We start from the raw sequence: 18,993 nt of genomic DNA, 5'->3' as shown, positions 1-18,993 counted from the left end.
CTTTGCCCAAAATTGTCGGTAAAAGAAGCCATCTTGAGAGAAAACGAATGGATAAGTCAATCTTAACTAGCACGCCATACAAACATTATTTACAGGAAGAAATAAATAAAGAGACAGATAAAGAAAATAGAACCAATAAAACACAACAAAAAGTAAAAAAAAGGCATCCTATAAAGAAACAGAAAGGAGAATTGTAGGCAAAGGAATGTTAAATAAAAGGAAGAATATTGTATCACAGTCATCTAAAGAAGAAGACGCAGAATGTCTTTTCTGTATGCAAACATTTTCCAGAGACGATAGGGGCGATAAATGGATAAAATGTTGTGTATGCCAAAGATGGGGCCATAAAGCTTGTGCAGGATAGATAGCAACGATCCTGATGAATTCAAATGTGATTGGTGTAAAAATACGCCAGGAAAGAGGCGCTTAGCACTATACAATATTTTTTTGAGTTTCATCTGTATTTTTTGAAAATAATGCAGAATTTTTTTATTTTCTTAATGTTGATTTTGACTAGTGAGATTTATTTTACTAGATTATCTGTTTTAGAAGACGAGTTATTTGCCTTCGTTAGAAGATTGTATAATTTTGTTGAACCTTTACTCAACCACAGATCTCATATAATGTGATGATTGTTTCCTTATTTAATTATTATGGGGACCAACTGACTTGATTCAAGATAGTAAACCCTGATTATGACTTTTTTTTTTAATTTACCATAACCTATGACAATCTCAAATTGAGGGGAGTGACATGATCCTGGGATCATCTTGCCCCTACCGCACAGATCATCTTGGACACCGGGGTGTACAAGATGGTCCTTTCATTACGTTTTGAAAAATGGTGTTTATAATAATAACACATCATGAAATATATATTTTGAGTGTGACAACAATTAGATAGATAAATTTACTATGAATAAATGTATTTATATCTGCAATAAGTCAAATATCATTTATATCACAAACATTCTCCCTTAAGTGAATCATCTCGAACACCTTTCCCCTACACAGATTTTTTGATGAACTATTTTAAAGATGAATATAACCAATCAATAATAATATCGCCGCTGAATGAACTATTATCTTCATTTCATAGAAAAATCTGACAATTCTTGAAGCTCAAATTCAGTGGCCGCGCATACAGAACGCATGCGCGCACTAATTTCCACATAGGGCTCAAGCATGCTCTGGAGAAAGAAGTGACGGTCGCGAAAATCCAGTAGGGCATCGTTTTTCTCAACAGGCGCTTTGGAGTGAACGTCGCGGCGCGATACCGAATGAAAACACGTGAAGTTCGCATCACCGTTTGGAAAGAGTGGCGAAGGATTCGTGGCCAGTGATAGATGTTGGTTGATGATAATTAATTATGACGTAATTGAAACTTACGTTAGTTTATAGGTAAGCTGAGAGTAGAGATGAAACTCATTGAAATATGTTTAAACATTATTTTGCGAAAAAAATTTCAAATTGAGAAAGGGAAAGTCGTTAACAATTATGATTTGTAAGATAGTCAAAAATTATTAGGAGTCAATAATAATATGCTAATATAGACTATAATGTACAGTAAATGTATCTCCATTAACTGAGAGAAAAATATTTGTAATCGAATATACCTGTATTCATACTAATAACGTCGGTGCAAAAAATTCAAAAAATGTTCTACACTATCTTGTGGTGATTTTAAATCCCACACAATATTTTCATTGATGAAATTAAGTATTATGACATATGACTACCTAAAAAACAAGTTGGGAACTTTCTTTAGATTGTTTCTATAGAATTTATTGACTTGATAACAAAATTGTGAGGTTGACCTGTCGTAATAATTCAATAGGTATCGGAAAACATATTACTATAGAATGGTACCTGCTGTTGAATAGCTCTTACTCAACAATGACAAAGGAAAATGACTGTACCCAGATCGATGAAACTAGTGAATAAGTTTGCTGGGTAAAATCGGAACCTACGGCGTGAAATGGATATATTGGAAACACAAATTTCGAACCGAAATTTTGTCTCGACGCGTGTTTCGTAAATTGAGTTTGCATCACCAGGAAATTACTAAAACTTTTAGTTTCGTTTTGGTGTAGGGAAAGTATTTCCAATAGACGCATATACCAGGATTCAATATGAAAAAAAACTGTTGATTGCGCAGGGAAAATTCACAGGTTATCGATTTAAGAGAAACTATAATGAAATATATACCGAGTAAATGAATATATTTTATGAAAAGCACACCATTCTTTTGGAAAAACAAATTTCGATTTGAAGAACGACATCGTGATTTGCCAATGGAGTTGACATATTGAGATTAAATAGCTTATGGAATACGTTCTGAAAAATTAACAAATCTCGTTCGTTTTGGAAAAAACATCAAAAAAATATAGAATATTGAAAACTTTTTCTTACTTGCCACTGATCACTAGAATGAAAGAATAGTTTAGAAATATGTGACCTAACCTGATGAGAATCGATGCTAATAACATGTTTTTCGATGCCAACTTTTAGAAAGCTATCATTCAGATTGTTGAGTTATTCCCAATAATAATAGATACCAATAAGACGATTCATTGCTCTTTCGGCTTTAAGTAAAATCTTGTTTCTGTTCAGTTGACTCCATTATTTTTATTCAAATTGTCATCATGAAAATAAAATTATATGAATATGGAGTATCTGATTATTATTTATTAGATGAAACTGCAAAAATTGAAACAGAAAGAAAAGCGATGAAGGATACTGATATCACCATCTGTTTTAGCCTGATTTTTGTGAAATGTGATGGCCGATTGTTTTGAAAAATCCAATGTTTGAAAACATTTTTATTTTTTATTCTTGAAAAACAATTACTCAAGTGATTGTTTGGGTTGAAACTCATCTGGAATGAATTGCATTTATCTACAAGCTGTGAAGATTTTTTGACTTCAAAGTTGTACTTCAAAAATGAGAAACATTCATAACAATTTTGTTCAACAACTTTAGCTGTCTGCCTGACAGATTCTCGATCAGGCTTATCATTTTTTCATATTTTGGGGTGGTTTATTATGAAGAAACATACATCATTGAAAAATTATATCGAAAAGCACCAATATAGTTTCATATTTGCTCATTTGTGGAAATAGTGGTCCTTGTGAGTATATCTCAACTTACAATTATTGAAATCAATCATCAGTAAATAATTCAAGGTGTTTTCATACATCTTTCAGATACCTTATTTTGTATTAGCCATATGATGAACACAATTGATAACATGGAAAAGTTTGTAGAATGGATACTCAAGTCATTTGAAAGATGATATTTTTAATCAAAATTAGAGTGGATCATGTATGACTTACGTTGAGGAATTGTTTAGCTCATTTTTCTGTACTGAAAATTGTAACGTGTTCAGTTGATGATGTTCATTAATGTTTATCAATAATATTTCTTCATTATTCCAATATTTTTCAATATCTCGATTGTCTGATGATACACCAAATAGAGTTTGTTAGTAACTGAATTGTACTTTTTCAGATTAGATAAGAAATATCAACGGTAGTTTCCAGCTAATACATTTGTGACTTCTACTCCCAACTTCGTTCTCCAAGTGAGCTCCAAAATCTCCGGTAAATCCTTGGACCGAAAACTACTAGCTTCAAACTCCGGTACTCGTTGTTCACTTCTAATTTCCTTAACTTGTAAAATAATTACTGTAACAAAGATATCAAGCACCTACATGTTTCACCTTCCAGTGCTAATGTTTGTCCAGAACGTTAAATGTGATTCGTTCGAGTGACAGTAAAACGTTTGTTCGTTTGTTCGGTGATCAGAGTGAACTGAAATGATTCGCAGACATTGAACGTGATCACTTGACGATTCCAACTGACCGCTCTAAAATCGGTGCTTGAAAGTGACTGATCGCCTCTTTTGTGTTCTTCTGTAACCTGAAACTGTTTCCCGGTATCTAAAGACTTCGCGATTCATAAAAGTGACATCATACATTGGAGGAGTCCTCTCGACTACGGACAAAGCGCCCGCCATTATGTAACTTTTTCATACCATCATTAAACCAAAGACAAGATGAATAGTGTATTTGCCTTGGCGTTCGTGGCTATCATTGCTTTTTGTGGAGGGCTAACAGCCCCTGCTTGCGTGTGCGACAGGAGGGAGTGCGAAATCGTCAACGAGATTGACTGCCCCGATTGGGGATCGTCGTTTGGGATCCGTGCAAGTAAGTGGGGTTTTAATTTTTTATGAGATTGCGGATAGAGAGGTGGTGTTTGATTTAACGTGTTTGCGAGAAGAATTGGGGTTGACTTCGCGGGGTAGTCTGGAATTTGGGTGAGGCGATGGGTTTCTTGGCGGCGACTTTTTTTATTGAAATTGTTTATTGAAATAGGATACCGAATATACATATAAAATATTTTTAACAAGTCATACTGGTAAATTTTCGTTATCTGGACACCCGGCGATTTTGAAAAAATTTTTGACTGTACTTACGTATTTTGATGCGTAGATTACGAATCCGAAAGAAAAAAGCGGCGCTCTCCCTTATTTAAGAAGTTACGGCCCTTCAAAGTTCAGAAAAGGGCAACTTTTCAGCCTTCTTTTTCACTAAATAAACTATTTAAAAACACAAGTATTTATTCACTAGGTCACCTTTACACCTTATTCCTCCTTCTTTAACACTTTCCACTTCAATAATCAACATTTTTCTTATAAAAAACTTAATTTAAAAACGAATGCTTCTCCTGGTGACATTATTCTATTTTTAGGTTAGTTACTAGTGACATTTCAGAAAAAAGCGGTTGGTATTTGTCGTCGCCCACTATTTCAAATTCGTAATACACCACCAAAAACCAATTTACGATCTAAAGAATGAAGGTAAAAAACATTTGAATTACTTCAGGAATATGGACTGCATCAGTCGTACCAACCATATCATTAACCTTAAAAACGTAAAATACAGTGATATGTAACCAAAAAGCAGCTCCGTACATTTTTTAACATTTTTGTAAGAAAAATGTTGATTATTGAAGTGAAAAGTGTTAAAGAAGGAGGAATAAGGTGTAAAGGTGACCTAGTGAATAAATGCTTGTGTTTTTAAATAGTTTATTTAGTGAAAAAGAAGGCTGAAAAGTTGCCCTTTTCTGAACTTTGAAGGGCCGTAACTTTTTAAATAAGGGAGAGCGCCGCTTTTTTCTTTCGGATTCGTAATCTACGCATCAAAATACGTAAGTACAGTCAAAAATTTTTTCAAAATCGCCGGGTGTCCAGATAACGAAAATTTACCGGGTATCATCGGCAAACGGAATAATAAATTCACAATCTTCAATGAATTGTATGTCATTCAGGTAGAATATAAATAGAAGAGGCCCTAGTACACTCCCTTGTGGAACACCTGTATCAACATATTTCACACTTGAGAGTGAGCCGTTTACTTAGGATACGTTGGGACCGATCAAATACCTTTTCTTTTATACCGTAATACTGCAGCTTATCGAGTAAAGTTGAAATAAAAAATGTTTTAAAACCCCTTTCGAAATTCAAGGAAATCATCTATAATTTTTTTCCATTTCGAAACAGTGAACTGCAAAGCTCTAGACTGAAATCCAGACTGAAAATCCATTAAGAGTTTATTTATCTCTGTATATTCGCGAATTTGGCAGAAAGGGTATTATTAGGTCTGAAATTAACAGCTTCATTCGTGTTATTGGTTTTTGGTATATTGATTAACAGACCTTCATAGAGTTATGAGCGGTCGTGAGTATGTATCGTAATGAAAAGTAATATTTTATAATTGAGAGATATTTGAAATATATACGAGAGAGAAATGTCTAAGACAGAAACATTTTTTTCATGAAGGTGATATATATGACAATATTTGTAAAATTCAGGAACTAGTAGATGATTTGAACTATTTGGTGATAGCATATACATTGACACAGTTTATAACATTCCTTTTTGAAAGAAATGGCAATATATTTGTGAATATTTTATAATAATCCATAGTGAAGTGATTTATATCGGACAGAAATTTGAGAGAGATGAATATTTCTAGATTTGATTTCGAAATATTTATGTATGGTATGTCTCCTCAATACAGTTTTCAGACTTATTCTGATTCCTGAAGGAATTTCTATTCATGCTCATGTAAACCTTAAATTTTTTCCTTGAAATATGGTTATTTTTTGGGAAACTTTTAGAGAATAGACTCGTGAGCTTTTGAATATCTTCATTTTATCAATAATGGATGATCAGTATAAAGTGTTATACCTTATGAACCTGCAAGAATTTTACAAATAATATTGTGGAAAAAATTACAATATTAGATATAAAGAAAGGATATGAAAAATTCTAGACAATTATTTCTATTTATTTATTATATATCTAGTGCGTCAAAAATGTTTTTCTTGAATTCACGCATATTTACAAACTGTTTAATGCAATATCTAGGTTAATATATTGATTCGATATTTGATATGAGATCGTATCCTTGCATTTCGTGTTTGAGTTATGAACAACAGTTCGATATCTAATTGTTCTAACGTTTGGTAGACTCTTATGACTTATAAATTTGAGCCATTCAACTTGTTACTGTTGCGAACCTTTTGTTTTCCAAATATTAACACTTTTTGAAAATGAATGATACAAACCGTTAAAGAATCGAAAAGTTTGGCTTTCAGTTTGGAAAATGTCAAAATTATCAAACATAGATTTACCGCTTTACCGAATTTAGGAATAACGGCGTGGTCTCTGACTTTTAACGAAATTTCCAAAATACATTTATTTTGATTTGCTAGCGTTCGATAAACATTTCTTTCCGATAGCGCCAATAGAAGCCAATTAATCTGCAATTATTCAGTTCCTTTTCGAAGAAACGATAAATTTGAATATAATCGGTATATATCGGTCATATGTATAATTAGTATAAATCAGAAGTCCTTGACTGCCTCAAGGACTTCTGTCAAATAAACACACCAATTGAACTTTTCTATTTCAGATTTTGATGAAACAAATATGTACATTACAAATATGCAAGTCTTCTAATTGAGCTACCTTGGGAAAGGTAGTACTATTAATGCCCTTTCATAAACTATGCAACACAGAGGGTTTTTTTTAAAATACAACTTTGAAAAAAAAATGATTTTGAGCTTCTGAAAAAATCCCGAAGACCTGTACCTGATGGGTTGATTAATATTATTCAAAAATAATTGTTACTTGGACGTTTTTCCGAACATATGTATTCAAAGCCTGAAAAGAAATGGATGAAACAAGAAAATCGAATTGAATCCAACTGAACAAGCATTCCAGCTTCATATTTATTCGTAATTTCTATAAACAATTTGTTCATAAGAACGTATTCACGAAATTATATGAATTGAAAGTTTTCGAAATCTGTGCCACCACCTTGAAAACTTCAAGATTGGAGTTGAATGCCATTTTTTTTACCAGAGTCCACGACAATGGACCTTGCGATGGGCTTCGCTGGCTACAAAAGCCAGTTTACAGCGCAGTGTCCCTATGAAGATCATATTCTCTCAGATGCTGAATTTCATGGAATATTTATGGCATAAATTTCACATGTACCTCACATGAGAGCTATAAATATTTTTATCAAAACGCTTCAATCAGTAAAAATTGAAGGCATCTGTTCCTGGAAATGCAACAAAACTCACAGTCAAATATTATTCTGTATTATTATTATCATTATTCGCAGACAAACATACTTTGCAAACTGTAGTGATTATATGACTGAGGCATATGATGGAGAATGGTGGTTATATGAAGTTTAGCAGCAGAGAATTTGATCTTCATGGAGATGCTGTAAACTTGCTTTTCAGGCCAAACTTTTCACAGTAGTCCGGCAAATTCGCCTGCTGTGGACTTTGGCAAAAAAGTACCATTCGGCTTCGATATCGAAATCTTCCAGGCGGTGGTACAGATTAAAAAGATTTTTTATTTTTGTATTGTTTTCTATTTTCTTATAATTTTATATTCATTTACAGAAAATACAGATAAATGTGAAGATAGAATATCTTGTACTTCTTCAGTTGAATTTCATTTGAGTTTTATAGTTTTTTCGTTGCTTTTCAGATTTTGAAAACTCAAAAAATTCAATTAGTTCCAGACAGTTCCACTTGTTCATTACGAAACTTCAAACACTGCTTATCCATTAAGTTGACTACTTCTGTTAATGATTTTGAATTATTTTGAAAACACGACTTTTGAAATTGTGAAAAAGTTTTTTATAAACTTGTGTTGCATATTAAATGAAAGGCCATTCAAAATAGAAGACGAGCAATTGCATTTTGAGTAAATTCCCGCACAGCAAAATTGTTTTTTTAGAAAATTGAAACCTAATATATTTCTCAGTTTCTATAAATTTCATCAAAATATGAAATGACGAAGTCAAATAAGTGAAGTTTATTGATTTGACACATTTTTTCTATGTTGACTCTATGAAAATGATTCTCAGCCAAGCAAACTATTGAATTTTGATTTCCAATGACCTGCAGGACATTGAAAGTTTGACTTGAGTTCAGTAAAATAAAATACTTCGCAGTGTTTTCATCGATATATGTTATTTTTCTAAATTCCAACTGGATGCTTGATAAAATATCATATTCTTGTGAATTCTTTCTGATTTGCTCCTCAGTTGTGCGTTTGAATTTCTCTGAGTAGAGAATAATATTAATTTTTTGTTTCTGGTGTAGGTATCACCTTTTATCCAAATAACAGGAATGAATGAAAACGATAAACAGTACTTCATGACGTGTGCGACCAAGTGATTTAGCTGTTGTCAATTCCATATGTTTTGAAAGATGCATTCGAAGTACTACTTACTGGTGAGGTAAACTCAAAATTGGATGAGCGATGAGCATTGCAACATAATGAGTGAACTGTTTGTCACTATTAAAGATGTTGGGTGCTTTGCCCAGCTGCAAATTTCTCGGCTTTCACAAACTCGATATCACATTAGCATTTTCTACAAATGCATTTTTAATTCCTGATGAGCTGTGTTGATGGATTCCTGAGTGATTTATAATAGTCTCGATGGGACATTCTTGAAACGCTTATACCTGCACAATGCATTATTTCTCAGTTTGACGGAAAGTTTCACATCAGCAGTTATTCAGGTTTGTGTCGATCGAGTGAAAACTCTTGTTCTATACTGGGTGTGAATAATAAACGAATAATTGATAAAACGGGTTATGATACCTACTTTCTCATCGATTTCATTCGTTTCAATAAGACACTTCCACTCACAGGATGTCATATTTATTCATTTATATAACACTAAACGATACTACAGCTCAGGTGGATATATTAAATAACTAGGTTTATTGTTTTTGAAGCAGGAAACTGATATATCAAAGATTTGAAGGTTATTCAGAGAGTTAGCTACTCAAAGAATTCTGGTATGAAACTGTCATATGAGTATTGAATCTGTGAAAACAAACATAAAATGGTTGTATCCACCTAGTTGAACGACTGGGGACGAGTAGAGATATTTTGGAGAGTAGCTCGGGGCTGCTACTCAGTCCGTTGATAATTTTGAATAGATCTATTAATTATCTATGTTTTCTACGTGAATCGTGAAAAGTTACGTTCAATATGCGTTCTAATGCAACACAGGCAATATATCTCAAGAAAATGTGATGTATTCACTTTATATGAATTGCGGACCAAATTGTGGAACAATAATCGAGATGAGACTCAACCAGGGAAGGGTCTGGATAGATTTCTGAATTACAGCGGAAATGTGTGATTTATAGCTAAGTGTGGAGTCTAAGATCACATCTTGCTCTTTGGTTTCGAAAGCAGAATATCAAATTATTTACACTATATTCGAAAGTGATTGTGTGATGTGCTCGATGGAAGCGAAGAATATGGCATTTAGATGCGTTCAAACACATACATTTCGCATACACACTGACAGTGTGTCCGCAAAGTATGGAATGAATTCGTTATTTCCAAAACCAAAGATCGTTTTACAAAAACCTGAAACACGTCGATTTTTAATTTAACTATTCTACATTTTACATCAAAATTTCATCATACAGGGTGATCCATATTAATGTGATGACGTCATCGGTATTTTTAAGAAAATAAATTTTATTGATATCTAATAAAAGTAGAAATTGATTAATTATTTTATATTTTTTTCTAATGATTGATTCAACAATCGGAAAGTAATCCAGTAATAAATACATGACTTTATTTTTAATGTTGGAACTGTAGTCCTTGCTGTATTTGACAGTAACGTAAACGTTGAATAAATTCTTGTTGAACCTTGTTTATGGTTTCTTGAGAAATATTCTTTATTTCTGTTCAAATTCTCTCTTTTAATTCTTGAATATTTGCTGGTTTCATTTTATAAACAACATTCTTCTGATGGCCCCACATAAAGTAATCCAACGGATTTGAGTCTGGCGACCTCGCTGACCATTCAATTTGTCCACGTCTACCAATCTATCGGTTCGTAAACTTTTGGTCGAGATACCTTCGAACATCTGCAGCATAATGTGGAGGCGTACCATCCTGTTGAAACTATAAACTTTCATCAAAATTTGCAGGATCAATTCTACTGGGGAATAAATTAATTGAATTAGGTACAAGATATCCCCTTAAAAACTAAAGGTATGTTGGCCCGTCTAAAGTACCGTCGAAAAAGTAGGGTCCGATGATCCTGTTTCTTACAATGCCCGCCCATACATTTACCTTTTGCGGATGGGGGTTTTCTTTTGGCCCAGTACCTACAATTCTGATGGTTGACCCCACCATTCAATATAAAAGTGGCTCCATGAGAAAAAATTATATTTTTTACGAGGGACGGTCTTAGTGACAGTTATCCAGCATGTCTTCACAAAATTCAATTCTTCTATCTGGATCATCCTCGTTTAATTCCTGTAGAAGTTCGATTTTGAAGGGATGTCATTTTTCCAATTTTAATACTTTGTGTGCAGTTTTACTGACATCGAAATCACAACCACCTCACGGACAGAAGTGTGCTCATCTTCTTCAAAAGCAAGTAGAATATCTAGTTTTGTATCATCATTTACAGAAAGACAACCTGATTTGCGTGCATTTTCAACTGTACCAGTTTCTAGAAATTTCTTTTCAATCTTACTTACTGCTGACTACGTTATGCCTCTTTCTGGATATTTTTCATTGAATAAGTTACACACTTCCATCTGAGTTCGCTATCTGTCTCCATAGCCAATCATCATAAGTATTTCAATTCTTTGCTTTACACTTAAATTCATTACTAGGTACTTCAATTTGATTCGAAGCAATACTACAGAAAATCCACGGAATAATACAACAACTACTGTCCTATTTAACAGTTACTGAACGTCAGTCGAAATAATGACATTTCACGATAAAACGGTAATTGTCAATTATAGCAAGGACTACAGTTCGAACATCTAAAATAAAGTCGTGTATTTATTACTGGATTACTTTCCCATTGTTTATCATTAGAAAAAAATATAAATTTAATTAATTTCTACTTTTACTAGATATCAATAAAATTTATTTTCTAAGCGCACATCTTTCGGAATCAGCTTGTTACGGATTATGTAAAACTGATACAAAATACAGGGTGTTGCATTTCAAAAAATTACCGATGACTTCATCACATTAATATGGATCGCCCTGTATAATGAAATTTTGGTGTAAAATGTAAGACATTGAAATTAAAAATCGACGTGTTTCAGGTTTTTGTAAAACGACCTTTGGTTTTGGAAATATCGAATTTATTCCATACTTTGCGGACACACTGAATATTGCTTTAAAGAATCAATGTATCGGCCTACTTTTGATTATTTTGAGACATTTTCAATCGTCAGCAAATAGCAAAGTTTCACTTTCATTGTAGTAGCTGATTAGATCGTTAATGAAAAAGTTGAACAACAGTGGTCCCCAATGAGATCCTTGTGCAACAACCGATGTATCTGCGATTGTATGACAATAGTAATGATTAACCTTGATAGTTTGCCTTCTTTTAGTAAGATAGCTCTTGAGTCACTACAATATTAGCCTATCAACGCCATATAATTGAAGTTTATGAATCAAGATCCGCTGTTACGCTGACTTTTTTGATGCAATCACGAATTGTTGGGTTCCTAAAATTGGGAAGCAGTCATAAGTAAGAAAATAAGAAATTGTGCTCTCAAAAACATTAGGGATTACGTTAATAATAGAAATGGGATGATAATTATTTATGTCAGATTTTCGGCCGGGTTTATATATTGGGGTTCCATTACGAGCTTTACCAGTAATCCGGAAATTCGCCTAATGATAGAGAATTATTAAGTATTCATATAGAAAAGTTGGCGGAATGAAATTAAGCTAAATGATTTAAAAAAAGTAGGGGGAATTCCATAGATTTTCGAGATTTCAATGTGATAAATAGATACATTAATCATGGATGAATATTAAATAGGTATTGATGTAAGGATTGATTTGTATATACGGAATAAAATTGGTTAACAATAGGGTTGGCAATATCGATCTCATTGGCAGCAGTACGATCAAGAGTCATTATATTAGGTATAGTTAGGTATAGTGTTATGTTTCCTTTTGCTCCTTACAAATTTCCAAAAGTATTTAACATTATTGATAAAAGAATGTTCAGTGCGTTGGATATAATCTGCTTGACACTGTCTTGCTAAAAATTTACATCTAGATCTTAAATTACTGAATGGTGCTTGCGGTCTTGTAGATCTTGTGAGCTGATTTTTTCTCATAAAGTAGTTTCTTCAGGTCAGTGGAGTGCTAGCATGGAAATCTCTTCACATAGACAGATTTTTTTGCGGAACAGAGCGAACAATGATGGTATGAAGAATGTCATAAAATATAGAAAACATATCAGAATATTTTTCCGAGTAGTGTTCTATTTCACAGTACCCCAAAGAAAAAATCTAGCGGTGTGAGGTATGGTGATCTTGCCGGCCACTTAATGTAAGGACTACTATGACCTATCAATTGATTTCCATGATTATCATTCAGCCATTATGTACAAAAAACCCATCTAAATGAAACTTCAAATTCAGACGATCCCGCACTGATGAGTTATGTATTGCATCCCAAAATTAATTTCTCAAAAAGTCTAAAAACATGATTCCATTCGAATTACCTTCGAAAAAAAAACGGACCGATAAACTTTTATCATGGATTATCCTACACCACACGTTTATTTTATTGGAATATTGCCTTTTTGCCTTCATAACCCAATTAGGAATACTCGCAGACCAGTACCTTGAATTTTGGGATGAGACTACTCCATTTGTATTGAACGTAGCTTCATCACTAAACAAAATTGTTTTGGAGAAGTTTATATCATTCAAATATTTTCCTCGAGCCCACAAACAGAATTCTAACCTTCTTTCTTCGTCTTCGTTCCAGAGTGTGTAAAATTTTTGGCTTGAATAGTTTAACTTTAATTTTTACGAGGCATCTCTAGGAATATCTCTAGGAATTCTCTAGGAATATTCAAGTTCAAAAAATATTGCAATATTCGTACACCATTTCTATTCTCAAGATGTGGAGTGTTTCTGTTTTTGAGCATATGCCTCGATACGAAACCTGTTTCGTTAAAAACAAAATTTATACGGTTCACTGTATTGCTGCTCACCGGAAGTTTATCAGAATGTCTGTCATGAAATTATCTGCCAGCTTCTCTTACCGAAAGAGCATTATCTCCGACAAGACGCGCAAGATCAATTTTACCTCGCACACTCCAGTTCTTCCATGATAAATCACTAATTCCTACCGCTTTACATGACATTTTTCTTACTAATCGGGCGTAATCTGGCGTTACTGTTTCGATGCAGTTTTTAACAGCAGCAATAAAATCAACAATAGTCTTTTGTTTCCAGTGCCAAATGAAAAAAGCGCGATTTTGCATAACCGCACGGTGTTGACCAACTCATCAAGATTTAAAAACCATTTGAGAGGTGTGCAGTTAATATTCTATCATGATACAATGTGAATGTTGATTCAACCACAGAACTATTAATATTGAATTTTTTCGATGAAATTTGGTATACCAAATTTGGTATTTGAGAGGGTACACAGTCCAGTGGTTATTTCAAATTTTTCTAAAATAATCGCTAATATGATTTCTCGTATTTCAACCCATGAAAATATTCGCAGCAGGTCTTAGTTTTTGTGTAAAGAAAATGATATTTGGGTCCAAAAGTAGTTTTTTAAACTCTACAATTCAAAATAAAGTTTTTTGAAAACGAAGAGAAGATGCAAATTTTAGGGAGGTGTCCCGCTTTCAAGTGTGTCACATTGTAGAATATAAATAAGTTCTCGATAGTCGCTGAAAACTTGCTAGAGAAATATTGTTTGCATTTCCTAAAAGGACATTTTTATTGCCATGAGACATTGAAACAATAAAATAAAAAAAATTGTAAAGTATTTTTTATAAAATTATAATTTTCAATTGTTAATGAAAAAATAGAAAATAACAATTTTTTTATTTTGGCAACGGTTATCAATTTTTTTGCCTATTGAGGATAACTTCACCAAAGGAAAAAAATGCCAGGGTTTTAGTTTAATAATTATAGGGATTTTTATATTAACTTTCAATTCAGAAAAAGTTATTAATTAACAAATTTATAATTAACGTTAAAATTGGAATAAAAATTTTTTGACTGCGGATTATTGTTTATTGATGTATCCCAACATTACATGAATTTTTTCATTCCTCAATTTTTACATTTAATATGTTTAAATATTTTTTTTTGTTTTTATGTCAGAGTGACGAAAGGCGCGCGGAAGCCAGACTACCCGCTTTTGGCTGTATTTTCAGGGCTCTGTGAAAATCATAAATAATCGAGATACAGTTTCGGGATCTGGACTTTTTTTACCCAAATTCATTGATCTTTTCAATTCTCTTTTCAAATTTCCAAAATTTTGAAAATTTTCCGAGATATTGAGAAAAAACTAAAGCCCCATTTTTTTTCACCTAATTGTTTATAACTTTTGTAATTTTTATCGGCGCGTTTTCGGACCTTTCCTTAAACTTTCTAGGCAAAAATACGAATCGAATGACACCTTGGTTGTAATTTTTGGACAGGGCTGAAAATGTTACAAAAAAAAGTACATGTGAACTAGACTAATAAATTGGTGTATTTCCAAATTTTGCTCTGATAAATTTTTATGATAAGTAACAAGAAAATTATCCACGTTTGTCACCATTATATGGTGCGTGGGTAAGAAAATTTCCTCTTTTACATTATCAAATCGGTAGACGAAGCGTTCGCAAACACAATCATTTTCTCAAAGACAAACATACGATCACATTTAACCATATAAAAGAGTCTTTATTTGACACTGACTGAGGGTGAGCCGCCTGATTCTTTTTCATAGTATCGGAAATCGCTTATACAAATAGAGTCGATGGGTTTCTTGATTTTTAGTAGTATTTATTCTCTCGGATATTTGTCGACCTTTATTTTCCCGTTGGGATGGCGAGAATGGTCGCAGACTAGGAATTCGAGTGGAAAGGAGGAGTTTATTCGGTTTCTTCATTTCGTTTATCGATTTTGTTTGTATTGGTTGCTTTATGTTGTTAGGTGTATGGATGAGTTGGGTAGAATGAATATAATAATAATAATAATCGTCTTTATCATTTCCACATTCGAAAGAATACAATAAATATTAGAAATCAAGGTTCATATATGGAAATGAAGTTCATTTTCTGTTGTGTAAACACAACATGTATTCTTCCATATCTTGAGATGGTCTAGAAATTTCGTAGGCTAACAAAGAAAAAAAAACATTTTTTGATAAAGTTTTATTTTATTATTCAGTATAGTTACCTTGAATGGCGGTCATACAATTTTTCGATATCATTTTTATAGTATGATTTATCTTTTAGGACCAAAAAAGGCCTTAATTTCAACGATTACTTCTTCATTGTCGAGGAATTTATTTTCAGCGGGCATTATCTTGAGGTCTGAGAACAGAAAAAAGTAGCTGGGGACCAGACCTGGAGAATATAGTGGATACCGAAGCAATTCAAAGCCTAATTCCTGCAATTTTGCTATCGTTATCACTGATTTGTGATACAATGCTTTGTCTTGATGAAACATTATTTCCTTTTTCTTCAAATGGGTCCAATTTTCGCGATTTCGTCCTTCAAAAGCTCCAGTAACGACATGTAATAGTCGCTGTTTATGGTGTTTCCCTTTCCAAGATAGTCGATAAATATTATACCATGCGCATCCTAAAATACTAATACCATAACCTTGCCAGCTGACTGTTGCGCCTTTGCACGCTTTGGAGTCGGTTCACCACGTTCGATCAGCTCACATGATCGTTTTGATTCTGATGTGGAATGATGGAGCCATGGTTCATCTATTGTCACATATTGACTGGATCCTCCGGGAGAAGGATATATTAAGAGCATATAGTTGTTGGTTCACAGATGGATCAAAAACACCTTCCGGTTCTGGTGCAGGTGTTTTAGTCGCAGACCCAGGACAGAGATATCAACCTGCCTAGGAATTTATGCGACTGTATTTCAAGCGGAAATTTACGCTATTGAATTGTGTGCGAAGTGATTGGATAAATCCAACCTCATACATAAGTTAATAACAATATTCTCGGACAGTTGAGCGGCGTTGGATGCTCTTGGCTCCTACCGTGCAACGTATAAATTGGTAGGAAATTGCCAAAAACGACTGTCCTCGATAGGAAGTCTCTGGTCAGGAAGGCCATACTGGCCTGGAAGGCAATGAAGCTCCCTTACAAAGGAGGGTGCTGCAAGCAGCTTCATCTGACCAGAACCTGTCATTGGCATCACTTTAGGCTCTGCCAAACAAATATTGAACACCTGGTTGGCAAGAAGATTTATGGACTTCTGGCAGAATCTTCCAGGATTGGCTCAATCCAAGGCGTTTATTCACCCTTAGAAGCTTGATATCAAATGATTTTTGGGCTACAGCTGGGATGAACTACGATGTCCAACAGGCCTTCTTATAGGTCTTTGTCATTTGAATCATCATATGCAGAGACTCGGGCTGTCGGAAGACTGTGTGTGTCGTCTCTGTTTGGAAAATGATGAAACAGCAGAGCGTATACTTTGTGCCTGCTCCGCTGAGGACAAAATCAGGTTTTTAGAGTACGCCAAAGCCATACTCTTACCATCTGACCTGAAAGACCACTCACCATACAAACTAATCGGCTTCGTTAAGAAGCTGGGTTTATTTGGTCTAGTGTGAATAGGTGTGAGCCACAATAAACCCTTGCGGGTCACTAAGGAGGGTCGAATAGACCCACATGTCCAACACATTTTTTTAATATCTTTAGAGCTGCAGCTATCTTGATCAACTTCACTTTGCGGTCATCCAAAATTATTTTTCGGTCTTTTTTTAGGGCGTCTATGCGTGCATCGTCCTTAGCAAACTACTTCTCAATTGTTGATTCTTCTGGTGCGAAGTCCGAAGCCAAGCTTTGGCTTGAACATTATTTTTTTCCCCAGGAAACAATGGTTTATTAACACACGAAGTCCATCGTGTTTGAAGTAAAAAAAGTAACTCCACTCAAAATTTTCTATTCCACAAACTAATAGCCCGACAGCCGTGAAATTTGTAAATGTGTCTTTTGAAGGTTGGGGTTAACTTAAAATCATATGGATGTAATACTAGTAGCACCATCTGTGTGTTAGACTACGACATTTTCAGTCCATTTAATATTTTATCTTCGAGTAATTCGCATTATATATGATGGAATTGGCCGATACTCGATGAAAATCCATAACTAACGTATTCAAAAAACACTATCGTGGAATTTTCACTAAATAATTTTACAAAAAGGCAACGCCCGAAGAAGCCATTGTATGGCGAAAGACGTGATGCGTTTTTGTAAAATCGTTTAGTGAAAATCTCACAATAAAGTGTTTTTTGAAAACGTTAATTCGAATTATATTATTTTTCTGTCACTAACTTTCTTGAACTGCATGCTTTTTGGAAACATGCTGGAAAATATGCTTTTAAGAACTCGTATATTATACTCTTATATTTTTGTATACAATTCGAGTAAAATTTGATATGATCAGATATCAACTTTCAAGTGTTCTGCTTTACGCTAGATTTGTTGTCAGATTGGATTTTGTCTATCTCCGACAGAACTTTCTGATAATGTAATCCATAGGTGTATGGTAAACTGCAAAACTAGAAAAATTATTATTCTACGAAATTTTATTTTGAAACTAGTTATTTAAATATGATTGTTCTTTGATTCGAAGTAAAAACATATTTTCGAAACAACGAGAGAATTATTTCAAGTTATTTCCCACATTATTGTGGTGATATTTTATTCTAGATCAAAGTTGGATTTTTGTCATTACCTATTACATGTTGGAGATCGATGATTTTCAACTGTTTCGAGTTGAATGATATTCAATTGAATTGATGGTTCAATTGAAATCCTACATTTCATTCGACATCGAACGACTTGACATACATGTGCTGTAGGTTTATTCAAGTTTTTTTACTAACGATGTTCTGATTTCACTGTTATAATGCGTTTCCCAGTTTCTTGTAATCGATAATAATGTACCCCCATAGCTTCGTATAATAAGCTATTCCGTGTCGAATGTCTACTCAAATGGGTTTGCACTTGACATGGATCGATGCTAATTACTAGCTATTCACTTTTCCCCTGTTTCAATCGCTTCTATGAGATTCAAATAAAAAAAGTATGAGTCCGCCATTGAACATTAGTTTTGATAGCCACAGAGTTTTTTAATATTGAATTTTCAATTCTGTTGTTACCTGAGCTTTTCATAATTTAATTAATTACATAATTCATAATTACAAGATGAATAAACCTCTGAAGAAGCCAGCCACACGTGCTAGTGAAACGTATGATGCAGTTCCAAACTACGACGGCCTTTAAACTCGATTGAAGATAGTAACACTATTTCCGAATGTTTCCACAGAAATCTTCTTCTTTCTTATTTCGTTCTATAGCTTTTTTACTATATAGAATCCCA

General features: G+C 33.6%; 1 protein-coding gene across 1 annotated transcript in view; it reads left to right on the top strand.

The window, feature by feature from the left end:
- Positions 1-1,099: 1,099 nt before the first annotated feature.
- The window catches only part of LOC111511620 (insulin-like growth factor-binding protein 7), a 218,200-nt gene continuing 200,306 nt past the window's right edge, over positions 1,100-18,993 (top strand). Inside the window, 3 exon segments of the mRNA XM_074171946.1 lie at positions 1,100-1,400; positions 3,510-4,173; positions 4,176-4,206. Of these exon segments, the coding sequence (XP_074028047.1) occupies positions 4,056-4,173; positions 4,176-4,206 (149 nt within the window). The 5' untranslated portion in view covers positions 1,100-1,400; positions 3,510-4,055.

Source organism: Leptinotarsa decemlineata, unplaced genomic scaffold (genome assembly GCF_025532065.1).
Source record: "Leptinotarsa decemlineata unplaced genomic scaffold, Ldec_3_MD MMD2_tig00000035_RagTag_RagTag, whole genome shotgun sequence".
Taxonomy (NCBI): Eukaryota; Metazoa; Arthropoda; class Insecta; order Coleoptera; family Chrysomelidae; genus Leptinotarsa; species Leptinotarsa decemlineata.
Note: the sequence above shows the minus strand (reverse complement) of the source record. Positions and strands in the feature narration are given on the sequence as shown.